The following is a 25,634-nucleotide window of genomic DNA, read 5'->3' as shown; positions in this document are numbered from 1 at the left end:
GATCAATTTCAATCTGGGTGTATGCTTTTTCAATATCAGCACACATAGCAATGGGATGTGAACGAAAATTTAATAACGAGTCAAATAACAAAGGGTTTAAGCACGGACCCTTGTACAAAACATCATTAAGACTGACGCCGTCACGATACACGCTTTTTTTTTTATAAGAATGGTGTTTTTTCATTTCATCATGGATATTCTTAACTTTTTGGCAAAAATCATCCATAAATATTCTTACAGTATTCTTAGGTTAAGATCGAAATTGGCAATCTACAGGTTAAAATGCATTAAAAATGGCATTCTTAGGTTCAGTTGCTAAATTTCATGATGGTGATATTCTTACCATATTCTTAATTTTTTGGCCATTTTCATCATGGACATTCTTATAAAGTGTATTCTTATAAAAAAAAAAGCGTGTACTTAGCACTTGCATCAAACACGACCCTGACTTTGGTTGTAATTTTGTCAGGTCTCACCACTTCTCGATGTGGTAGATACGTCACCATGCCGGGCTCGCCTGGGTCATCGTCAGGTACGGGCTCGATCACCCCTTTACTCAATTGATCATCAAAAACAGCACTATACTGTTCAAAAAGTTCTGGATTCTTTCCAATACGATTGTGTAACGAGTCTAAGCGTTTCTTGCTCAGTAAATAATGGTCGGGTAGCGAAGATTGCGAATCTTTGAACGGAAGTTTTACGACAAACCTTCCTTCAGCAAAATCGATCTCGTCGTTAAACTTGTCATAAACGGAGCGTTCATTCTCCTTGATACCGATAGTTTCTAAATCCCAAAAGTTTTTCACTTCCTCTGACAGGAGTTTATCTTCACGAGTTTCACAGACAATTTTCATAACGTGGGTTGACACAACATTGGTACTACTTTCTGGAAATTTCATTGGGCCACTCAAAACGTACCCAAATAACGATTTCAATAAAGTCAATCCACTTTTATCTTTCTTAACATCACCTGTCATAAGCTCCCAATAATAATCTCCTCCTATCAATACGTCAATAGATTTCTCCACAGTTTTGTCATTCTCAGCAAGGGTATATTGCTTCAAATGCGGAAATTCCTCTAAAACAGATCCTATATCTTGTCCGCTGACGGGGGCACAGATTGTTGGTACAGCAAAAGCTTTGATTTTGACGGTGGAATCTCCTTTCAAACTCAATTCATACTCTTTCACGGAGGAAATTTTCTCTTTCGACGAACCAAAAGTTTTTACACACATGTTTACTTTGCGAATGGGCGATAAATTCAAATCTTTAACAACTTTCTCAGTAATGTAGGTTTGCTGAGCACCGGAGTCAAACAGTACACGAACTCCACGAGCTTTATTATCACTTTCTGCAATTCCGTTGGCGGTTTGCAATAAAACAGTTCCTGAATCATCAACTAAATTTTGACTTTTCTCAATAATAACAGCAGTTTGTAATTCTGTGAGGGAGAGTGTTTCATCATTTTTCTCCTCACTTTTCTCGTCAGTTTTTTCTCCTTTTGTGTTTGTTTGTTGACATAAAGCGGTAGGGTGATTCCCCGAGGTCCCACATTTGTAGCATTTGATCGTAGTTTTACACTCCTTTTTCGAGTGTCCCGGTTTCAAACAATTAAAACAACAATGGTTTTTCTTCAAAATTTCTCTGCGAGCACTATTTGTCGTAACAATAGTACATTGATCACTGTAATGATCTGTGCATTGGCAAAATCTGCAAAACTTTTTTCTTTGTTGTGCACCTCCAAAGTTCATCGAGGAGCGTTTTTTCGAATTCGAATTTTCTGCTTCGGGACCTTTCAAATAATCAAAGTTTTCTCTTGCTAGAATTTCCTCATTAATAGCTTTCAAAAATTCAGTTATGTCCCAAGTGTTACTTCCAAGAGTTCTACTGAGATGTAAACGAACGACATTTGGTAATTTCTCTAAAACAATAGGTATCAACATCGGACCCAAAGTTTCTTTCTCAATTCCGGTTGATTTTAACGCACGGACGTTGCTTTCGACTGTGTCATACAATTTTCGAAGTTCTTTAGCTGAGCCGTTACTTGGCTTTTCTAATTTAATCAGTTTATTCATAAGACTCGAACGGATGAGTTGCGAATTTCCATAACGTTCAGTTAGGAGTTGCCAGGCTTTATCATAATTTTCTCCACTAAGTGGAAGTCCTTGAATTGCTTGCTGAGCTTCATCTCGAACGTAACTTTGCAAATACGTGAATTTTTCAATGTCAGACAGTTTCGAATTTTCGTGGATGGTCGCAGTAAACGTGTCTCTAAACGAATTCCATTCTAACGGGTCTCCTTTGAATTTCGGGATTTCGATTTTCGGCAAGCGGACACCGTCGTTCTTTCTTTCGATGATCGGTTGTTGTACTCTGGCAGCGATTGTACCCGTAGCGATCGGCGTGACGTTTACGTTAGCGTAAGGTGCTTCAAGTTTTCGTTCTAATCGTTTAAGTTTTGAAACGTACTTCTGTACTTTCAGTTCAAATTCAGTGTTGGCATTCAGTTCATCAGCCATTTCCTCGTCGTCAGACAGGAGCTCCAAAATTTTCTCGTCAAGTTTCTTAATCGTGTCGTGCTTACTTTGTATCGTGATGATATTGCTATTCAGTTCATCCATTACATCGTACCGTTGTGTTTCGGTGAGCGTATCAAAATTCGGGTTGTCGAACTTGGCAAACAATTTACTAGCGTTCAGTCGGTAAGCGTTTCTGCTTTTCTTCAATTTGGCAAGGTCAGCCATATTTTCAAAATCAAATCAACAATCACGTGTAATCAAAATCAATCAAATCAAATCTCAAATATCTGCGATCGGTAACAAATCCAAAATCAAATCAAAATTTCAATATCCGAACCGCGTATCAAAAATCAAATCAATTCCAATAAATCAAATCTCATAACAACAACAAATCAATTCCAATATCCGGGTCGGTCAGGACCATGTGATTCCAAGCAAATAAAGAGGACTGTATTTTTCTATTAAATTTCACAAGTTTTTTTCTTATATAACTTCAAATTTCAACTAAATAAAAACGCTAACTTCACAACAAAAAACATGCTTTATATACTAATTGTCACGTGACTTCATCAATTATTCACAAGGATAAATTGAAGAAATTAGTCTTTTCCTCTTTTTGACCAAAAAATTTTAGGAAAAAAACATGCTGATTGAAATGAAATGAAATTCCCCAAAAATCTACTCCTCGATCATTATCAAGTCTCAAAATGAGAGAGTGCTGAGAGAAAGCTTTTACCTCGATCGGTGAAAGTTCGTATTGTTCTTGTTGAACGACCAAAATCCTCTTTTTGACGTATGGGAAACTGTGCGATGCTGAAAAATATCCAAAAGAATAATTAAAGTGCCGCTGCTTTCTCTACATAACTCGATGACACGACACGTGATCATAACGGTTGAAGTACAATATTTCCCCGTGAGTAGAATAGTGTCGCTTAAAATACGTGCGAAAGTATACAATATTTTAAAGGTATTATATGATAATGGAATAATCTTATGAAAGTTTATAACTAAATTAATGAATGGTCTTCAATTTTAAATATTATGACGTGGTATCTATTTAATTCAGTCATTTAGTATACTAGACTTTTAAATAATACGTTGACAGTATATAAAAGACTACCACCAAGACAAAAGAAATGAAACTTACTTGTCAATATAGTTTTCCGTTTGTGTTGTTCGGACAGTGAGCCACGTGCTTTACCGGACAACGTGAAAGGTGTTTCGAACACGAACCTTCGAATGTTATTTTCACGTTCGAAAGCCGTCACTCTTTGTTTCAACTCATCTTCATCAAAGTAGGGCTCGACAAATGTCACCTGGCAATAGGTAAAAGTAAAACATTTACCATGTGATGTAGGTAGCTAGCGAGAACGGGCAACTTTTGATTACAATATGTCAGTAAAGAATGAAAAAAACCAAGAAACCTTTGATGAAAACCTTCTGAAAAGAATCAAAGCATTGTTAAATCTCTGATATCTTTTAGTTTTTTCTGGAGTATAAGTTAACAAGGTGATAAACAAATTATGATAAACAAAGCTCCTAAATGTGAGGTGATGGTAAATACTGCTAAAACCCAGTGTACTTCAGAATTTGAAGTTAGTGTTTCTTTTGAAGAACTCTCCAAATCAAAGTTTGAATCTCTTTTGATGATGAGAGCACGAAAGATGTACCTGTATATAGTTGACAGCAGGATTCAATTCTTCTGGTTTGACCTGTCAAAATGAGAAAACAAAACTAAACAAGCTAGATGCTGAATGGACCTACCTGATGATGAAAGTTAGATAGCAATGCAAGGAGAAAAATGAAAAAAAATCCGTCAGAAAACATAGTGTTTAGCGAAAATGCATAACGCAATAAATTCATCATTGATTGTTGATAAGGGGAGAGGGAAGGGTTGTAGGGAAAAATCAGTTTTATTGACAATTGAATCATGCTTGATGGTGAGCATTGTTATCGATAATGTTTTTGTGTCAAAAACATAGAAATACAAGGAAAAAATCTAATGAAAATCTGCAAAAACGGCGATTTCCGGCATTTTCAACCGGAAAAAAAAATTTCTCAAAAATCGAACTCAGCCATGTTTTGGGCAATATTAATACGCATCTTAGAGCAAAAAATCAGAAAAAACAATGATAAAATCCGAGGAAAATGCCAAAAAAACCAGTTTTTCCGGCATATTTCCGGCACTTTCGGCCCGGAAAAAAATGTTTCGAAAAAATCGGGCTCCGTCACTTTTTAGGTATTGTCATTTACTTAGTGTGCAAAAATTTCATAAAAAAATATAAGTACAGCTCGAGAAATTCAAGAAATACCGTTTTTCCGGAGAGAAAATCGGCTGTTCCGGCGATTTTAGAAAGTTCCGGCTTCAAAAATCAGTTTTATCGACCAATTGAACCATGCTTGATCGTGGACATTGCTATTAATAATGTTTTTGTGTGAAAAAACAACGAAATATAAGGAAAAAGTCCGATGAAAATCTGCAAAAACGGCGATTTCCGGCATATTTCCGGCATTTTCGGCCGGAAAAAAGAATTTTTCTCAAAAATCGGACTCTGCCATGTTTTAGGCATTGCTAATACGCATCTTTGTGCAAAAAATCTGAAAAAACTAATGATGAAATCTCGAGAAAATGCCAAAAAACCGGTTTTTCCGGCATATTTCCGGCATTTTCGGCCGGAAATGATATTTTTTCGAAAATCGGGCTCCGTCACATTTTGGGCATTACCATTTTGCATCATTGTGCCAAAAATCAGAAAAAACTAATGAGCCAATCCTGAGAAAAGCTGGTAACAGACGGACGGACGAACGAACAGACGGACGGACGAACGAACGAACGAACGGACGGACATCGGTTAATTTATAGGACCTCTACCCCACCGGGGTAGGTCCAAAAATGAAAAGTTTTTGATACGACCATGAGCAGGATAAGCGGCTTTAGCTGCATATTGCAAATGACGAGAGATGAAAATTGAGATGAGATAAATTTTTAGTGGACATCTGAAATACAGAAATCACCAACCTTGGCAGAATCCATGATTAGTTTGACGTTTCCGTATTTTTGATCATACTTTTCATTCAGACGTTGTGAAATCTCAGGTAGGGAAGTCAACTTGGGTTCTTTGTATATAAACTCTTTACCATCGTTGCTTTTGAAAACCTAAAGAAAAGAGAGAGAAAGAGAAAGTTCTTTTAGACTACAACATTATACTTTACGTTATAACCTCTAGAAATAAAAGTTATTTTCAAAGCATTTCCTATCTTACCCTTCCATAGAAAGCCACACGATAATATCTTCCCAACATTCGTTTTCCAGTTTCCATGACGGCAACCACCTTTTCATAAGATTCTTTCAATGTACCATACGCAATCGCTAATAACTATAACGAAATATTGATAAATGTTGAATCTTTTGATGGTGTAAATTTTGACCATATAATTTGTTTTGTTCTAAAATAACCCTCAATCTTAAGTTTGACAAACGAAGGTACATCGGATCACCGCCTAATTTGACATCTCCGATATTTTGCTGATAAAATCTTCAACTTACCGGGAAATTGCGCTCCAACTCGTAAAGAGGTATAGCGATCTTGTAAATTTCACCCATTAGTTCATAACGTTCCGACATCCTGATTCGATCAGCACTCACTTCAAGCAAATCTATCAAGTTTTTCTGGTGAAAAAAGAAATGCAAACTTTGGTACAGTCTAGGGGAATAACTAACCCTTTCTGAATGAGTTGACCAACGGGTGGGAGGATACTCGAGGATTCATTTGAGGATTCATGATTCCATTTAAACCGTTGATTCACGGGTCGGAAAGCCATTTTCTACTCAAATTCTTTTATTAAATTGACACACGATGTATGCTATGGGAATGCAAATGTTTATAAAAAGATCCCAGTCTGGGCATGCTTTTACACGTACGCTTAAGTAGAACAGACAAATTTTTGCCTTTGTTTAATGTGAAAAAGGACAGCGTACGGGGCAAATGGGTTGGAAACAGAAACAAATAGAGGTCAACAACAAACTTACAGTTCTGTAGATAAGCTCACTATTATCTCCACCATCATCGACTGTCAAACTCTCATCAGGAACAATATTCGATGACATGTTTCGAAACAATGAACTTCCGCCTGGATATTCGCCTCGTGACTTCAAATATTCCGCCACTAAAGCTGCCGAATGAATGTAACACATCGCTGACTGCAAGTAGAAATTTATAAAGTGATGCTAATATCAACAACATAATTACCTTTAGATAATTGTAAATAATTTATTTTACATTTAAAGTTCTGCTCATAATACTGTCCGAGAAGCTTTTTCCGACGGAGAAGGGCAGGGAAGTATGTCTTTTTACACTTGATTTCTTACAATTTCCATTTCATTTCACACACATACCTCAGAGTAGTCTCCATGTTTTTCGTGTATAAGAGCCATACTTTGTAGCCACGTTTGACGTAGTTCTGGGGTACTGGAATAAGATTTTGCGAGGCTGTATTGGAGGTCAACCAAGACTTCATGATCATCTTCGTGTTCCTATGGAAAGAAATATGGCCGGTTACTAAGATGAATCTAAAACGGGAGAATATCTTCATTCTGCTATTGTTTCTTAAACCTCGAGTTTTATGGTAGGTGGAACAAAGAGTATCAATAAACATAAGAACCAATATCTAACGAGAAAATTTGAGTGTACCTTCATTTGAGCAGTAGCCAATAAGACAGTGTGTACTTTCTTGATCAAATCACGAACTTCTGCTGGAAACTCTGTGCTCTGTTCCAAAGAATGAAAATGATTAATAAGAGTTGGTCATAATTACTGTCACAAGGCGATTTTTAAAATGACTTAAACTAGGAAAAGCTATGAATTTGTTAGGTACGCAGTTGAGAATAGAATTTACATCGCATTTTCAATGGTTTTTCCGAACAATGACTTACTTTCATTCCTTTGTCATCAACCGAATAGTTTTTCAAGATAATGAGTGATTGAAGCATGGAATGTCTGTTCATACCAGCTGCTATCAGTTTGGAAACGGCTACGATGACCTGGAATAGAGAAAAATGAAAGATGAAAGATTATTATGTTAGTAAAGTCAGAATTATTCGTCTTTTTTTTAAATTGCTGATTTGAATCTTAACCAGTGAAGAAATAGTTAAAATCCATTCCCATTAAAAAAAACTACAGTTAAATTTCATTCCATTCACTACCACCGAATTCAAAGTTGCTACTGGCATTTTGACGATTTTTACCTGATGATGAACTCTTGCACATCCTTTACCACTGAACTCATAATTACTTCGCATCAATAAGTACATGAAACAGCACGCCTGTCAATAGAAGAAGGGAAACATGGTTAAATCAGAGGTTGTGTGAATATATTTTCATGGAATATATTTCAAAAATCAAATGAATTAAACAGTTTAAAAAGAATTGATAAAAAATTCATTTACCTGAGTTCGAACACTTTCGATTTTGGAATTGCAAAGTCGTAAAATCTAAAACAAAAGAAATATAGAAACTGTGAATCAACCAATCACTGGTAACTTTACATTTTACAACCAAGTTACAAAAACTGAAGGTGCGACCTGCAATAATACCTCTAGACCAAAGCCAAGTTTTTGGACAAAGAGACATTAGACAGATTTTATCTCAGCTGAGGTAGAGAACTACAAAATAAAAGCAGCGTACCTCATAACAAAGCACTCCACAGACATTGGCTGATCCGTGGAAGAGAACAGAAGAGAATTTATGCATGAAACTTCTAAGTGAAGCGAATACATATTTCATCACTTCTTCTGATTGACCGATCCGTAAGAACGTCATCAAAACGTTAAATAACTTCTTCATTAACACATTGTCGCCATCGTCTTGCTCCAAGTGAAACTGAAAGATAAGGATGCAACAATGCAACAAGACTGTAAATCTCCGAAGTGTGCAACAAAAACTATAGTTTGGTAACCTCCCCCCTTCTAAACATAGAATGGCACCTTAAGACTTCGGTTTGTGAGTATTCTTCAAGGAAGTGGCACAGCAAGAAAGGGGATCCCTTTTGACAGCTGGGGATCGACATGAAGCGTAATTTGTCTGTACTTTTGTATATTCAAAATGAAAATTTGATCAATTTACAACGCAACTCTTATTATTAGGCCAATCTTATCGTAATACTATTTTTGTCATTTTTGTCAAAAATTATTTCGAAACTAAGAGTCATGAAAACAATGGGCATCATAAATTTCCGAGGGTTGGGCGGGGGTGTTAAGAAGGGGATAATTTGCTGGAGCCAACGTATATGGACATTGTGAACATTAGATAAAGGTTGGAACAAACGCACGTACCAGCTGAGATAGAGGAAATCACATTACAAAAGAGTCGGAAAACCTGTTTAATTGAAAAAAGGTTCGATCTGCACGTGACCATTACTCATGTTTTATTATACCTCTATTTTGTCAAAATAGGTTTATGAATCTATTCAAAATGCAAACCTTAAAATGAGTTATGAAGAGTTCAATCATATCGAGTACAGTGACTGCAACTTCGTTCGCCAAGTTGGCTTCTAACAATGATTTCTTCTCCAACTCATAATCAGAAATGGAAAATTGACTTGCGCTGGCTGTAAAAATTAAATGGTATTCGATAATTATTTAAAAATTACACTTACGCTAGGACTACAAAAACAAAGTATAATTAGAATACAAGACACTTCTTAGGTTTACCAACCAGCAAGAAGAAAGAGATACTCACAGCTACTTAGTTGACGTCGGTGCGAGTTGCCAACAGATAATCGAGGTGATGGGCGAGTCAAAGAGGCGTATTTGTTCTCGAAAAACTGTTTCGTTGATTCTGCTGTAACATTTCTGTATGGAAAAGAATGAAAATAGAAGCTAATGTGGCTTCATTCGCAAAGATGGATTGTTATTGACTTCAGGATCAGGATAATACTTTAAAGAAATAACCAATGACCTTCTTACAGTTGTAGGTTCGATCAAAAGAACACATAAAGGTTCAGAAATTACATCAAATTTCTGAGACTTACGTTTTCTCCAAGTTTGCACTTCCGTTGTACTTCAAGCGTTTTACACATTGTCTAAGGGTAAAAGAATGGTACAAAAGAAACTTACATTAGAGCAAGTTCAGCAGTGCAGAAATTATGATAGCAGCAAAATATACCTAGAAGCACTTACTCCAGGAGATCAAAGAAATCAATGATGGCCAAAAACTTTGCGAAATGTTTTTCACATTGGCGATAATAAAAAGTAGCCGCATTGACGTGAGGACGTTTGATGGGCGTCGTCAAGATCTCTCGCCACCAGTCCACAACGATTGCTGTAAAAAGGAACAAACGAAGTCAGAAGATTGTGGATTCAAAGAGAGTGGCTTTAATCCTTAAATTATGAAACTGAAAACCGAAAAAAGACGTATACTTTAAATATTAATAAGAATAGAGTATGAGAGATTAAAAACCTGCGTACGTACACGAGTGAAGGTTTTTCAAGAGGAATGAGAAACAGAGCAAGAACTCTCTTGCTTCGTCATCTTCGAATGGTAAAATGGGCGGAACTTTTCCCGACCCCGTCAACGACATGATAGACTGACTCTCCGATGAAAACGTATTGGAGACGGTGGAACTCCTTTTCATGAGGATCGGCGACATGTTCCCGTCATGTGACGGTGTTGTCGGTGCAATTCGATGGATGGAGAGCAAACTGTCGTCGATTTTTGGTCGGTCGAGGTTTTTGTGGAAACGCAACGAGTGCTCTAACATCATGGTCAGGTATGGGATATAAAGACCAGCGATACGCGATTGTTTCTCCTGTGTGAAAACGAGGCTGATGAATTTCATGCAAGCAAGAATTTGTAAAAGATTCAGTGGAAAAGTCCGTGCAAAAGTCTTCAGAGATTGGTGTGTAATTTTTTAAATATAACTCGTTATGGTTCTTAATGGAATGACAAAGTTTGTTAGTGTATCAACTGAGGTATTTGTTAAAACAGGTTTACAGCTCCAGCTAAGCATTTTCGAAGGAGAGTGTTGAATATGTATGAAAGAGGAGTGTTTACTCACCACGTTTCCAATATATCGTTCATCGAACTCATGTTTGGCCAACAAGTTTCTCAACACGCGCAAGGCATACTTGCGGATAGCTTTCGGCTGGTACAATGCATTTGAAAACTGAAATAAAACAGAAGGACAAGATGGAATGGAGTGCTGAGAATTCAAGACTATATTCATAATACCGTTTTTTAAGCTTTTGAAGATGAAACAAAAATGGTCAGAAAAACAAGATGAAACCATATGCTATCATTGAATTGAATTCTGCTTTGAAAAATGTGATGATATTTGAGCTCAATTGATTTTTAGAACAAGAGTTGGAAGTTACAGAGGGCTTTAAAAACTCTGTGCAAAAATAAACCTGAAGTAAATGAAACCAAAAAAAATCACTCACCTCTCTAAGTAGGACACCGACCAAGAAATGGCGTTTGCAATAATAATCATTCAATGTGCTTTCATGAACATCTCCTTTCTTGCGTATGTCGAATGGAAAATTCAAGGGTACGAAATGTTCGTGTTCACTGATGCAACGTAACAGCTCGAACTTCAACTCAAACATCTGAAAGATAGGTTTTATGGTAGAATAAAGCTACACGCTCTCGACTGACAAAGCCAAAAATATATAAACGTCATTATCAGTCTTCATTATGAGGTTTATGTTCCTTTACAGAGTGTTTGTGAAGTGGGTGAGCGAATAAAAACAAATCAATCGATTAATCAACCGATTTAAATAAGTTTCATACCACGACTAAAAACTCGAAGCACCATTTTTTTCACTCTTAATTACAGCAAAAAGTCAAAGGTGTGGATTCCGCAAATCTGGTTTCAACCTGTCTCCTTTATAACTTACTTGAGTATCTGGTGGGTTGTACTGATCTTTCAGATAATTGACAATCTCGAACACGAAACCACGGTCCATGTGTGTCAAACAATCACGGATGAATTTGCCCAGGTTGACGTTGGCTTCTTTGACAACTGTAGCTTTCTCTTTGGCACGGTTGACCAGCTGGTCGATAAAAACTTTGAACAAATTTTCCAACGTCTTCGTGTAATCGTTATTAAATCTTCCTTTGCGAGATTCGAATGCATTCTAGATAAAAAGTGGAAGATATGTTTAGAAAGGGTATCTGCTTCATGTATGCCTTAAGATTTAGTAACGTAGGTAAATGCCTTGATCACCATGGTGATTCACCATGGATGGTGGTGGAGGTATTTATCTATGCTACTAAATTTTAAGGCATGTATGAAGAAAAATCCGGAGAAGGAATCCTCTTCGGATTTTTATTTGTCACTATTTCAAAACATAATATTATAAAGAATTTCAAAATTATACCTTCTTAGCCCTACCCATGTGAGAGTGGGCCATGCTTTTGACCATGACATCAAAGAAGAACCATGAATGTTGCAAGATGTTGGCGATCATGGTAGGATCTGCACCAAGACGCAAATAGAAGATCAAATTCTTGGCCAGTTCTTCGTGAACTGTTTTGTTCTTGATGCTTTCCATTTGAAACGTATACTAAGTAAATAGGAAAATAAATAGCAGGAAAGATTGTAGTTATGGTTGTAGTTAGAATTTGCAAAATCTAAATTGCAGTTATGAACAAGACACAAAAAATCAATCGGAAAAGTAGGGACACACGATTATGAAACTGACATGACAATGTAGTTACCTCGACATAGGATTTGAGGAAATGATTTTTGTTGGCAGTGTGCATCATGCTCGTTATACGTATCAATAAACTGAAAAGCAAAGAAAAAAGATTTGAAGAGAATCTCTTAAGGGATTTAAAATGAGAGGAGAGTTTCGTAGTGAAAAATCATCAGCATACTGTATGTAATATCAAATAGAGCAAATAAAAAACTAAAAGATATGAAACCACTTGTTCCAATGTAGATAAAATAGAAAGCAGTGTTGTGGTATACCTGACGACATTGACAGCCACATCCTCGTTGTTGGTTTGTATCAAAACATGAAACAACATGTTGAGAACGACCGGAAGAAACTTGATGACCAGCTCCACATCTACAGCGTGCATCAATTTCAACAAACGAGACATTTCTACGTCAGCCGAAGGTCGGCCATCACCACATAAAGCCCAATGTGAGAACAAATTATTGATGTGTGAATCCTAACAGAGAAATATTTTAATCTTGGTTGATTTGACAGAAATGGTAAATATTAAAACATTTAGGGATGATTACTCTTTGTTCAGAATAATAATTTTTGTCAGTATCTATCTGGGCTCATTATCAAAAGCAGTGTAAAGATTGAAAGAGTTTTTCGATTGTAAAACACGAACCTGCGAGTAAATAGTAGAGATAAGTTTCGCATTGACTTTGAAGATCTTTTGACCTTTCCCGTCCGCCCATTTGATATCTGGCCCGTTAGTTTTGCCACCCATGTTACCATTCAGCCCTTCATTGACAGTATCAGAATACATGTAACTCTCTGGCAGATACAAAGCAACCGGAAGTGAATTCTCGTCGCCACGAATGACATGTTGATCGAGGACGGCCATCCACGAATATCCGACAGGCGTCATGACGTCCTTCTTCTTTTCTTTCGATTCTTTGGGCTGTTCGACAGAGACGTGATGGAAAGTAAACAAGACGTGATGTTTCTTCTCCAGTTGCGGTGGCAAAAGAATCTTGATCTAAAAAGATAGGATAGTTAACTAACTTTTGATTTCATCAATATGGGTAGGAAATGAATTTTCTTCTTTTCAACTAAGCTAACAAGCATAGATTTATGAAGCGTTGAGTAAACCATCTCAAAAAGAGTTTTTTGGTCGTAGATTAGTTAGTATATTATAAATTAAATGGGTTCAGGGTGTTGACCAGTTCTTGTCCATTAACAGTAGTACTTCTTTCAGTAAACAAACCTCTTCGAAGAAAGCTGGCGTTGTGTTATGATGGAGCACAGGACAAACAATTTGATGTGTGAAAGTGCACACTCCATTTCTTTGATACAAACATTTCAATGGTTTAGCTGACAGGTCGTCTAAATCTTTGAATTGGATTGTGCATGAAATGTTCCGTGCCTAAAAATGAAAAAAATTCGATCAATGAATGGAAATCACCAATATGGGAAAAAAATAAATCTATGAAATGGTCATCGGAAATGAGAATTCATTTTTGAAATATAGAGATCATCTGCTCAAAATTTGGAATTTCAGCAAGTTCTGTTTTGAACGGGAAAACTTGTATACCTTCAATGCTTTTTGTGAGCTATAATTCAGGGATATTGGATAGATGTAAAAATTGTTGACATATTCATTGAAGGGGACAGCAATCTCCGTTTTCATTGGACAAAATGACTGAACTTCTACACTAGCTTCTACATCTTCTGATCTGGAGAAGGGCTTCAATGGGATCAATGATGGCGAATAACAATCTGAATGGAGATAAAAAATCAAAAGTTTGAAAAAGTAAAGTTACTACCGGGTGTGCCACAAATAAATTACCCTCTTTAATTTGATATTGCCGGCAGTAGAAAAGAGATTTTTCAAAGATTTTTTCGGAATCATTCCGAGGAAAGCCTAACTTAAAATTTGGTGTATTACTTTTTAATTTTTCTTCTGGCTCAAAAGTTATGTTCAAAAACCTAAAATGTCAATTTTAAAAAATGCCAAAAAAGGCGAAAAACCAGAGTAGTTTTTCACCTCAGCCCTTCGTAAGATACCTTTTTTCAGGAAAAATTGAAAAGAAAGTCTCATGTTGAGAACACTTTTCAGAAGCACACCCTGTCGATAAACAAGGGTAGTACACCCTCCCCATATCAAACCAGGGGGCAACTTGTCTATTCTCTGAAATTTGATTTAATTTTTTTTTTTTTTTTTTTTTTTTTTGATTTAATTGACGTCACATGAAGATTAAGAAACCTGTTTTTAATCAAAAATAAAATTTACTTGGAAAATTGCTGGTGATAGGTGACAACTTTGATTGAAATGATCCTGGTATTACAGTCCTGTTGATCTTGTATTCGCTGTAAAGATAAAAACAAGTTTGCAGTGTTTGCAAGTTCATCATTATTTAAATTCATTTATTACCAGTTTTTCAACCAAAACAACTGTGAAAATTGAGAAATTGCATTGTTTCAATCTACTCAGTTGGGAAATGACCAGTAGAGGGTGAAATTTTTTGCATTACTTTTTAAGGTCTTGTAGCATTCGAAGTAATTCATCATCAGTCAGTCTTGAACTTTCTTGTTTGTAAATACTACCAAAACCGCTTTCTAAATCCAAATCTCCAACTTCGTTCTTGAAAACATTTCTATGGAAATAAAAAGGTTTTGTTAAATAAACTATCATATAGAAAATACATAAGATGAGATTTTTGATCCTTGTTAAATAGTATCATTCAGTTTTCAATGCTTGTGAACTATAAAGACCATTAGATTTAAATTGAAAGCAATTATTCAAGAAGGAATGTTTGTAACTCAAATAACCTGGAGATTTGCTACATAGTAACTACTATTTGAAATCAACTTACTTTGCACACCAGCCAAAGGGCATTCTCAATTTCCCAAGCCTTTTACCAGCAAGTTGAACTTGTTTAGAAACTTTCTGTGCAGCTTTAACGTTATCAGACCCTTTGATGTATGGCTCTGCACATGCAGTTATTCCCCCTTGGAGTACTTTGTTGATGCGCAAAACAAGGAAGATCTCCTGGTGAGCTGTTTCCACCGAGAAGACACACTGAAATGAATATTGCTGTTGGGTTAAGTAGTTTAAGAAAAAAGATTGATGATGTCAGTTAAAAGTTATAAGGCATAAGTGACCCAGTCCTGTGGGAGTGAATAAAACGAAGACAAAATATACAATACTTAAAATGAATGAAAGGATTTTGCATTGTTAAGCATCAACACACAGTGATCGAATACTACAAACCTGTTTTGGACAATGATAAACCTTCTCTTTCTTCTTTTCTCCCCCTACATCATTTTCATCTTTGGTTGGATTAGAATAGATCTCTTTCATTGAATCATCATTTAAATCAAAACAAAAGTCCTCTGAAATTTTCATATTGTTTTTGACATCATATAAAGCAACCGTCAAAAAGAAAGGTTCACAATTCTGATCTCCATTGTTCAATTTAAATTTCAAACTGTGTGCATAGAAAACAAATTTTGTACTCTTGCCATCTTTGAAAGGTTCAACTGTATTGTCCTGTGTATCAAGGACACCATAAGTTTGACTGAAAAGTTCTGGATAAACACCAAAAATAGGTAGTCTGTTAGATTGTCGCATCTTGGCATTACCAGCATCAGTTTCTTTGGCATATTCTTGTAATAAAGGATGATTACTATTTTTTAAACTTTCACGTAAATTTTTGTGTTTAGCATGTGTACCTTTACCAAATAAACTACGTAGTGGTTTCTCTTGTTCAATTTCTATACCAGTCCCTTTACACAGGGCTTTTATCCAAGTGTCCATTTCATTGCTGCTGTCTGCAGCTAAACCATAGATTTTATCTTGAATATGTAATTCAAATCCATACATGCGTCCTTTAACACCTTTTCGAATTTGAGTACAGGAGTCAAGGTAAAGGGTTCCTTTTGCAAAAGCACTTCCTTCTTCCTAAAATCAAAATTTAGATATCAAGACAACCTTTCCAGGCAGGGGAAGTGGTAGTTATGTCATGCTATTTTTGACTGGATACAACCATTTAGGAGTGCACATGACATGTGCATGTGCTTATTTGGACATCTTTAACAAGAGTTAACATTTGCTTGGAATATGGCCTTTTGGTATATAATGAAATTTAAAGTTCTTCATTTACAAGATCAGTGCGAAAAGGCATTGACAAGGTCAAAAAAGGTCTCTCTTTCACTGTAGACCATAAACCCACCTTTCTATATTCCAGGACATAAGATCCATCATTAGATGTTTGTTTCAATGTAAACCAACGTCTTTTGTAGGTCTAAAAGTATGATCGAATTACAAAAGGTTAAAAAATTCTAGAAATTTCATAATTTATAATGTTTTATCTTTAAAGATTTATCAAGCTCATGATCCCATGAGATTAAGAAGTTTATTTTGAAAGTCATTAAAAATGTTATGAATTTTACAGGTCAAAAAGTAAAAGTTATCCTGTTAAGTTTAGGATATTTTTAATATTTAGAAAATTAATGATTATTAAAACAATTCAAAAAACATTATTAAAAGCAAAAGATGTGCAAGTGATTTAGTTGTTGATTAGCGTGTATAAGAATGTGCGCAAGATAAATACTGCTTGTAAAAATACCTGCAACAATGCTGACTCGACCTCCTAGAATTGATAGAAGTAAACAAGCGTTATTAAGATGCTTTTGTTAGCTGGTTTAGTGTTAGTAAGTTAGGCATTACTTTTTTATCAGCTCAAGAGAACTGATAATGCAAAGCAATGCAGCTGCACAGAGTTAGAAATTAATTGTCTATGTTAAGGGTAATTGCCCCTATCTAATTGAAAATGGGCAAAATTAGAAGAGAGACCATTTAGAAGAAATTTAGTAATTTGTAAAAAAGAACATACTTTTGTCCCATAAACAGGATTATTGTCAGAGTGAAAAGGTGATTTTGTCAAATAGCCTTCTTTATATATTCCATTTTCTCTTGTTGGTGCAAGCATTGTTTCCTGCGATAAAAAAAGGATTTGGCTATTTAAAATAGATGGGATTTTGACAAAAATATAATATAATCTCATGGTCCTTATTCCGTTATTGCAAAAGCTACTACATTACTTGCTTATAATCAAATGCTTTAAAAGGAGATCAACAAAAGATCAATGAAACTGGTCAATTACCTGCATGCCATCAATTTCATCCAGTTCAACATCAACCTCATAGAGAGGTTTCTGGAGAATTTTGATAGATTGAACATTACTAAAAGAAAAAATAGGAATGTTTTAAGAAATGAAATGAGATACAGGCAATAGTTGATGATAAATTCAATTATTGCCGACCCAAAAAAATATCAGCGTTTTGATTGGTCGAGATATTTGCGATATTTCATATTTCTTTAGATTGGAAATATGACCGCGTTGACTTTTGGGGGACTGGGTAAGCGGCGGCAGAAAAATCAAAACAAAACAGCCGAAAAGAACTGACTTTCGGAGAAACTGACTTCGGAATCAAAGGGGAAAACGCAACAAAAATATGTTCAGATTAAAAGCACTAAAATCAAATCTGATGAACTAAGAATTTATTATAAAACTACTTGACACCACCCAAATATTTTCAACTTTTGGCAAATTTGTCCGTGTGATAACCAAAGTTTTTTATCAATGCATACAAAAAAACTTGAGATTCTTGAATATTTGCCAATAAAATTTCTCATAACAATAACAAGGAAAGTGTCTTGTATTAAACCAAATGACGAGTGATTTTTATGAAAGTTCTCTCCTAATTCTCGTTCTCGACATTAACGTACGTCCTTGACTTTTCAACTCAACAATCATTACATCTTTCTTCTAAAATTCGAAACATTTAGAGCTTGACGATAATCAAGAAAGTATCCAAATTGTTTTGCTGTTGAAAAAATGTTGTTCTTTAACCATTATTACAAGCATACATTTCCATTGTGGGACTCCTTTCCTCTGCTATTCTTTCCCATGGCCATGTCATCGAGACAAAAACATAGAAAAAGACTGAATGTTATCAATCTGATTAATCCAATGATGGAGGATGATTTCTCTATCGAAACCATACTGTACATCATCTGCATTTTGAATTATCAATCTAGAAACTTTCAAATATATCTCTGAAAAATCTGCAACTCTTCAAAACAAAACTTCTGGATCGAAAATGATCGAAAAATGCTTCTCTATTTTGTTTTAGTGTGAATATTTTCGGCGGGAAGTTATTGAATGTTTTATTGTTTGAATCTAACGTTCGAATTAGATTTTCGAATAAAAACATTCGAAACTACACAGAAGCAGAAGAAGGTGGAAGTAAGTTTTAAAACAAAAAGAGGAAATTTTTTTTTAGTCGACAATAAATTAGTTATCACATGACTTCTCGTGCAATACTTGATAATTTACTCGTTCCGAGATTTTACCGAAATATTACGGAAAAATCTCGGAACTCGTAAAATATTTCTCGTATTACACTCGAAGTCGTGCGATAACTAGTACATAAAATGAAATTCTACTGTACATCTTAACAAAAAAATAGAGTTGGCAATAAAGGTGATTGGGTAAAAAAACGACGAAACGAAGGTAATGCAAAGGTAGAGGACTTGGCTACAATGCACAAGGTTTGTGTTCAATTTGTGTTAATGTCCTCCGCTTAATGCCCACCAATTAAAGAGAAGGATCAAGGAGATAAGATAGCCTTAAAGGATGAATCTTTAAATCCCTCTAACTGTAATTCCAGATATTCCCTTATAAAGGCAAATATATCAAATTGTGCAAAATCTAAAAAACTTTGTAAAAATGTTGCAACATCCTTCCTTATAAGATGGACTTACCGCTGAGCCCAGTCATGTGAAGTGTGTTTTTTGTAGTTTCTTTCAAGAACAAAGTGGTCACAAGTGTAAACATTTAGACACTAAAAAAGAGAAAAAACTTTTGAAAAAAAACTGAAATTTAATAAACGACTATAAATGTTTTCAACCTCAAACTCAAGAAATATGATCTAAAAAGTTCATCCTTTAGAACTAATTCACTTACCTCTCTGACCAACAAATTGGATGCATCTTTAAAGGCTTGGGGTGGAACAGTGGAGTATTCTGTTTTAAGCTCTCTACCCCGTTTGAATAACTAGAACAAGAAAGTTAGAGATAAAATTACTCAAAACAAAACCTAAAACAAACAAAATTTAGGGGATGTTTGTTCAATGAGAGTAAGGCTAAGGGGATAAAGATTCACTATAAGATCTACTGGGTGGTCCAAAAAAAGTTTCCATAAGTTCCAAATTTTGACGTAGACTGATCTAGTTGTGCTATCAACTTCAAGTTTTGTCTGGCTAAACTTCGATATAATTCAGAGCACTCCTGAAAATCTCGATGTTTGAAACAAGTTAAACGTAGTGGTCTAAAGAAACGATTATTCTTTTTTAGAATCAACCTTACAATCTAGTTTTTATATTTATAAAAACTAGATTGCTGACGTGTGAAAAGGAATGTCGGCGTGAATGATCCTTTTGTTTCGATAATAACATCAAAGCGGGAACTAATTTTCTTCTCGTTTCTTTCTTTCCTTTTTCTTTCTCATAACTTCAAGCTTTCCCTCAGGCTCTTCCAAGAGTGGTTAGCTCAAGTGGTTAGAGCATCTGTCTCATAAGTATGGCTTTCCGAGTTCGATCCCTCTGGGTGTCAAATTTTTCAATTCTTCAAATTTCTTATTTTAATTCTCTTTCTATTAAAATGAAGGTCAATCAAACAAGTAACTATCATATATTACCTCTCTGTGTAAGCTTTAGATAAGCTACGATAGCATCACTTAATAAGAACTTTTTTAAGTTTTTTTTTCTTCAATCTTTTTTTTACCACAAGCGATTATTCAAGGCTGAGATATAGAAGAACGGGTATAGGCGTTTGCGCCTGCGTTTGGTGACTGACAGTTTCAGTTTCAGTTTTACTACTTTCACTTTCACTTTCACTTTGAGCCAGCGAGTGAGCGAGCATGATAATTGATTTCCGGGTCAAAATGTTTGACACTTGATCTAATCGTTTGCTTATCTTTCTTGCGTGGTCGTCATTTGAATTTCAGTATTCAGTGCTTATAAAATACGGTTGTTATAAGGGTATCAAACTCCTCACTAAGAGGGAACAGATCATAGATTCGAATTGAACGCGTAATTACTAATAGCAATTAACATTACCTAACGCGTCGATATCTCTTCACTCCCATGAAATGTGATTCAAAATTAAAGTGATGAGCACGAAAACAAAATAAAGAATTGGAAAATTTGACACCCAGAGGGATCGAACTCGGAAACCCATGCTTATGAGACAAACGCTCTAACCATTTGAGCTAACCACGATTGGGATAGTTTGAGGGAAAGCTTGAAGTTATGAGAAAGAAAAAGGAAAGAAAGAAACGAGAAGAAAATTAGTTCCCGCTTTGATGTTATTATCGAAACAAAAGGATCAGTCACGCCGACATTCCTTTCCACACGTCAGCAATCTAGTTTTTATAAATATAAAAACTAGATTGTAAGGTTGATTCTAAAAAAGAATAGTCGTTTCTTTAGACCACTACGTTGTTATGAGCTTTTCTAAAAACGAGGTCAAAATTGACTTGTTCAAAACTGACGTCAATTAGAATTCTTTCTTGTTCGTGAACTTGTGGTTCGTACAATCATTCAAAAACATTGATAAAGTTTACGTTATAAAACATTTTCTTTACAACAGATTTCTCCATGGTATCACAATCAATACTAATGTCTAAATGACAGTTTTCACTCGCGTGGAAGGAAATCTTTTAGAGCCTTTGGGATTAAAACTCGAGATTTGAACCAACTTTCAATCATTTCTCTTTTAAGGTAAAATTATCGATATTTAGCCGTCATTATGTACCCAATCATTCGGATGATGGAGAGGGACCTCTAGCGAGAAATCTTTTTCATCTTTTTAAAAGCGCACTTTTCAATGGGTCGTGGATTCCTTTCATTCAAACCAGACTGCAAGTCTCCCAGCACGTTCTGTTCTTCACTGACGTGACTTCACTCAAACTAGGCGTTTTCATTTGTTTGAACTCTTTGTATCCTCTTCATTTTACAAAACGTTTAACAGAGTTCCTTCTTATCCCAATCAAGGAGGCAATTTCTTGGGGGCTTCTATGTGATGTTCCTGGGGCTTCTTCCTTGGGACACATCATCTCCTCCACAAGATCACTATCTTCTTCTGTTGTAAAAGTAATCGGTCCTTTTGTTTGTTTCAGTTCGTTGTACCAGTTTCTTGAAACTTTTTGACAAGCTTCTGGACAAACCTAAAGACCCATGTTTCTGTTGGATGCTCCTTACCTATCCTATAGACCGTCCAGCCCTTTTTTTGATATTGTTTTTAATGAATGCTGCTATGTCATCTGCTGAAAACCATGATGTCAGTTAGCATTCACTCTCTTCTTTTTGTTCGGTTTGATCTGCCGGCTGCAGCAAAGTTCGTTACCTCTGGTTGTAACAGTGCAGTCACTTAATGTTTCCATTTTGAGGACATTTCATTGTAATTGTAATGTCTTCAGAAGACAAAGTGAAAAGAACGCAAGCTAAACAGGTTGATAATTTTGTGAATCTTCCGACGTCAATTTTTGAATAAGTCAATTTTGACCTCTTTTTTAGAAAACCTCATAACTTTACAAAATATTAGTTTCTAACATTAACAATTTCAGGAGTGCCCTGAAATAAGTTAAAGTTTACCCATACAAAAGTCAATAGCACAATTAGAGCGCTCTACGTCAAAATTTGAAATTATATGAAAACTTTTTTTGGACCACCCGGTATGACAATTTTTTAAAATTTAAAGATAAACCCAATATGGAAGCTAGTGTTTTCCCAGGCAATGAAACAATTCAAATGGCTTTCCATGGACATGAAAAAACATTGAAAGCTCTTCAAATTCAAGGAGGACAGAAAGATTGTGGTTGTAAGGCACACCAAATTATATCATAGAGATCTCTAAGTTTTGTACCAATACTGTTAAATGCATATATAGGTAAAAAGGCCATGCAGAAATTATTTTTTTTTTAACTTCCATCTGAATTCATTTGTTTCCTTAAAAGGAGGATCCAGGATTGATTATACTCTAGCAGATATATTATATAAATCAAAATTAAGCTGTTTTAATGGGATTTATAAGGGTCAAGTAGCTTAAGTAAGATTCATATCAAAACTCTTTCTTGATGAAAAATCTTTTAATAAAACATAAATTCATGGTACTTATTCTATAAAGGACCCAAATTCATTATAAATTATTAATTTTTCATAAATGAAGAGGAAAAAGAAAATCAAAATTCATAATATTCTAAAACAGGACCCCATATGTTTACAATAAGGTGGGTGTGTGTTAAAAAAGCAACACTTTAAAATTTCTCCATCAATTATTTATGATGGGCCTGTGAAGAAACTGTGAAAATATTTGAAAAAGGAAAAATTTGAAATTACTCACAGAAATGTCATCGTCAGGGAAGAGCAATAAATCATTGTGTCGATCCCTCTTAATTTCAGTCCTCCTGTCCTCCAATTCTTTTTCATAATCAATAGGGTGAACACCAGTGACCAAATCCTGTTTGAAAGGTAAACGCATTTTTGTACTCACATTAAAAATTTTGCAATGAAAATAATTTGATGTAAAAAAAACTGTTGATGTCTTTACAACTCTTTTGTATTTGCTTTATCACTAACTTGTCGAGACACAGAGTTTATTTTTATAGCAGCTCAGGACAAATTGCAGTTTGAAATGATCAATATACCAACAACTATACTTATACTTATACAATATTGTTTGCTTAAAAGAACCTTCCTGTCTTATGATTATTTTGCTACCTTATTTCAAAAGGGGCCTAAGTCCATTTTGCTCATTTTGAGAAAATAGCAATTAAAGTTTTTCCTTTATTTGGAAACCATTTTTGATGGTAAAGATTGAAGTAAATGTTTTGTGAAAGCCATAGATTCAACTTGTTTTTTCAATAAAAAGACATTCTTTTGGAAAGTAGATATTTTTGTACGTAACAGATGCAATTTAGTAAATCTTGCAGATTGGACCATTTTTTTAAATTAAACATGAATTTTGAAAAATGTGTTAGGGTTAATTTGGACTTAGGCCTTCTTTAAAATTTAACAAATTTATTTTGGTGGACTTAGGCCCTTTATTGTAAAAAGATGATGAACTTAGGCCCTTTTATTGTGTAAAGTTGATGGATTTAGACCTCTTTTGAATCAAACATCATTTTTATCAGAGCTTCGGTTTGAAGTTTTGAGCCTTTTTAACTTTAAAAAATACTTGTCTAATGAACATCAAAAGAGAGCAAATGAGCCAGAGATTGAAAAAACTAAAGATCTCAAATTTCATAAAGATGGACTTAGGCCCCTTTTGAATTAAGGTAGCAATTGGAAGAAAAAGTGTTTCACTGAAGAGTAGACCCAACTTATTGAGTTGTTTTGCGAGAGTGTCTAGCAAATGATTCAACTAATTTTACTGGTTTCAATTCGTTTTTTCACAATATGTAGAATGACAAATTTTCAAGAAATGTTTTACAGATCTTAATCATAGATAGCTTTAAAAGTTAAAAACAGCTAAGAATTTTTTTTAATATGGGCACGAGATTAATTTGCCACAAATCAACCAAAATATACAAAAATATCAGTTCACCTCAACCATGATAGATCTCTTTTTTATTCCAAAAGTTCCCTTCACCAAAACCAGGGATTTAAGATTTCTTATCTGATGTTGTTAATCTCTAATAGACATAAAAATCTCATTACAAACAAAACACATTTTTCAAATACAGAACACCCCTTATCATTAACATTAGAAAATAAATTGTAAAAGACTTGTTGTATGTTACCTTGTGCCGTTTTATACTATATCTTGTTTGCTCGAATTTTGAAAGGAAAACAGTCGCGTCCCCACTATTTTCTGGCTGTGCAAGTATATGCTTTTTCAACATGATTAAAATAAGTCTGCTCTTTTTATACTACTCAAACAAAGATGTATATTTTTTCATCAAGCATATTACTAAGTCAAAACGAAAGTATTTTGAAGTGTATCACTCAGTAGTTACATGAACAAACTACTTTTTTTAAATGTAATAAAAGTGGAGTGAAAGCTACACACAGCAAGATTTCAATCAATTAATCAGTCATTATGAAATCCATTTACAGATAAGCTTTTATGGAAGAAAGCAATTCAAATAATAGGACAATAATTAGAGGTCATCATAATTAAAGAGAAATAAAAGTGAATGCCCATCAATCAAAATAAAAGAATCTATTAAATTGTGGATGTCTACAGAAGATATAGACAGATTAGCAAGTTTTTATACATATCCTCATTGTGTAAAGTCTTGCATTTACCTGTTGCAGGCTTTAAAATATGTGACTTTCATGATTCCTCCCATTTTTCTTCATTCTTACAATCCCTTTTGCTTTGGCTATTCCTATATTTCTAATAGTTAACGTTGTAGTTAATCTAGTTTTTGAGTGTGAATAGAATGAAAATGCCATGATATGGTTTTTTCTACAAAATATTTTTCAAACAAGGAAGAAAATATTGTGATCATTCAACCACTCAATTAGGTTTATAAATACAACTTGTTCTTTTAATTGCATAAATCTTTTAGCTTCTCACCCATAGGATAAAACTATTTATTAGTTAATTTTTTTGAGAATTTCTTTCTTTAGCAAGAGGTCTTACCACACTGCTTTGCTGTTACTCCCCTAAAATGGACTTATAATGAAGCCTTTTGTTTACCTTTATTTGTTGGTCTAAATTGACCCTTTTCTCATGTTGAGAGTCTTCTCGGATGACAATGACATCATTACTGGACATAGGCCTAGATGGAGGTAGCTGCTCATTTTCTACGGATCCAAGTGTTTTCAATTTGCTACTTGATGATTTCATCATTTGAATCGCAATCTTTTCATGTGCTTTATATCTTAGAGCTTAACTTTAACTTTAATTTCATCTGTTATTGTATTTTCACATCCTAGAAAATAGAAGGCAAGCATCCAGCAAAATAAAAAATATAAATACAAGACAGAAAAAACTGGAGAATAAAAACTACAACAATAAAATAATGGCATCTCCTAATGGCATTTGACTACATTTCTCATTCAAAATCCAATCTTCTTGCTAGGTATTGCTCCAACATCCTTATCAACACAGAAACATGAAGCATAAACAAACTAAATTAGAATGGCAAATGTACACATCACAGAGGCACAGAAATTTGATTTTATAATTTTTTACAAATCACAAGTCCAAAGCAGAAAAGAGTTCTATAGTAAAGAAGGAGAAAAACTTGATTTTTAAGACATATGTATACAAAAGAGAAACTAAAATAACTTAATTAATCCTAGATTTGTAAAAAAGAGAAATTGTCACTAACCTGAGATATATTTATTCTCTGACACTTTTCTGTTCATTTTCC

General features: G+C 34.7%; 2 protein-coding genes across 4 annotated transcripts; both read right to left on the bottom strand.

Annotated features, from left to right (window-relative positions):
- Positions 1-398: 398 nt before the first annotated feature.
- On the bottom strand, positions 399-2,744 carry LOC136821216 (uncharacterized). The gene has a single exon (XM_067077449.1). The coding sequence runs from the start codon at positions 2,742-2,744 to the stop codon at positions 399-401; it is 2,346 nt and encodes a 781-aa protein (XP_066933550.1).
- LOC136821203 (dedicator of cytokinesis protein 11-like) lies at positions 1,517-25,634 on the bottom strand. 3 transcript variants are annotated; one of them, XM_067077435.1, is made up of 39 exons: positions 25,593-25,634; positions 24,956-25,190; positions 22,652-22,768; positions 19,215-19,304; positions 19,013-19,092; positions 17,349-17,427; positions 17,079-17,180; positions 16,416-16,487; positions 15,455-16,144; positions 15,057-15,262; positions 14,715-14,837; positions 14,474-14,550; positions 13,775-13,959; positions 13,448-13,606; positions 12,866-13,219; positions 12,489-12,694; positions 12,236-12,305; positions 11,896-12,081; positions 11,413-11,652; positions 10,957-11,121; positions 10,575-10,682; positions 9,989-10,325; positions 9,697-9,838; positions 9,549-9,599; positions 9,257-9,369; positions 8,998-9,125; positions 8,204-8,398; positions 7,966-8,010; positions 7,765-7,842; positions 7,453-7,560; positions 7,211-7,288; positions 6,916-7,053; positions 6,550-6,720; positions 6,067-6,189; positions 5,783-5,896; positions 5,539-5,676; positions 4,190-4,231; positions 3,667-3,835; positions 1,517-3,332 (listed from the first exon to the last, which is right to left on the bottom strand). In XM_067077435.1, exons 2-39 carry the CDS (start codon positions 25,106-25,108, stop codon positions 3,097-3,099), a joined length of 5,868 nt encoding a protein of 1,955 aa, XP_066933536.1. In that variant the 5' UTR covers positions 25,109-25,190; positions 25,593-25,634; the 3' UTR covers positions 1,517-3,096. The 3 variants fall into 3 exon arrangements, with proteins under 3 accessions (XP_066933536.1, XP_066933537.1, XP_066933538.1); XM_067077436.1 differs by lacking the exons at positions 24,956-25,190; positions 25,593-25,634 and adding an exon at positions 24,051-24,292; XM_067077437.1 differs by lacking the exons at positions 17,349-17,427; positions 19,013-19,092; positions 19,215-19,304; ... (1 more) ...; positions 24,956-25,190; positions 25,593-25,634 and adding an exon at positions 16,812-16,835 and having other exon boundaries at positions 17,079-17,177.

This window comes from Clytia hemisphaerica, unplaced genomic scaffold (genome assembly GCF_902728285.1).
Source record: "Clytia hemisphaerica strain Z4C2 unplaced genomic scaffold, Clytia hemisphaerica genome assembly, whole genome shotgun sequence".
NCBI lineage: Eukaryota > Metazoa > Cnidaria > Hydrozoa > Leptothecata > Clytiidae > Clytia > Clytia hemisphaerica.
The sequence above is the reverse complement of the archived record's forward strand: the minus strand, read 5'-3'. Positions and strand labels throughout refer to the sequence as shown.

Coding starts and splice junctions, on each gene's coding strand:
- LOC136821203 (XM_067077435.1), bottom strand. CDS start 25,108: ATGATGAAATCATCAAGTAGCAAATTGAAAACACTTGGATCCGTAGAA. Junction 17,181..17,348: donor ATGAAATTGATGGCATGCAG/GTAATTGACCAG, acceptor TTTTTATCGCAG/GAAACAATGCTTGCACCAAC. Junction 8,399..8,997: donor TCTTCATAACTCATTTTAAG/GTTTGCATTTTG, acceptor CTTATCTTTCAG/TTTCACTTGGAGCAAGACGA.
- LOC136821216 (XM_067077449.1), bottom strand. CDS start 2,744: ATGGCTGACCTTGCCAAATTGAAGAAAAGCAGAAACGCTTACCGACTG.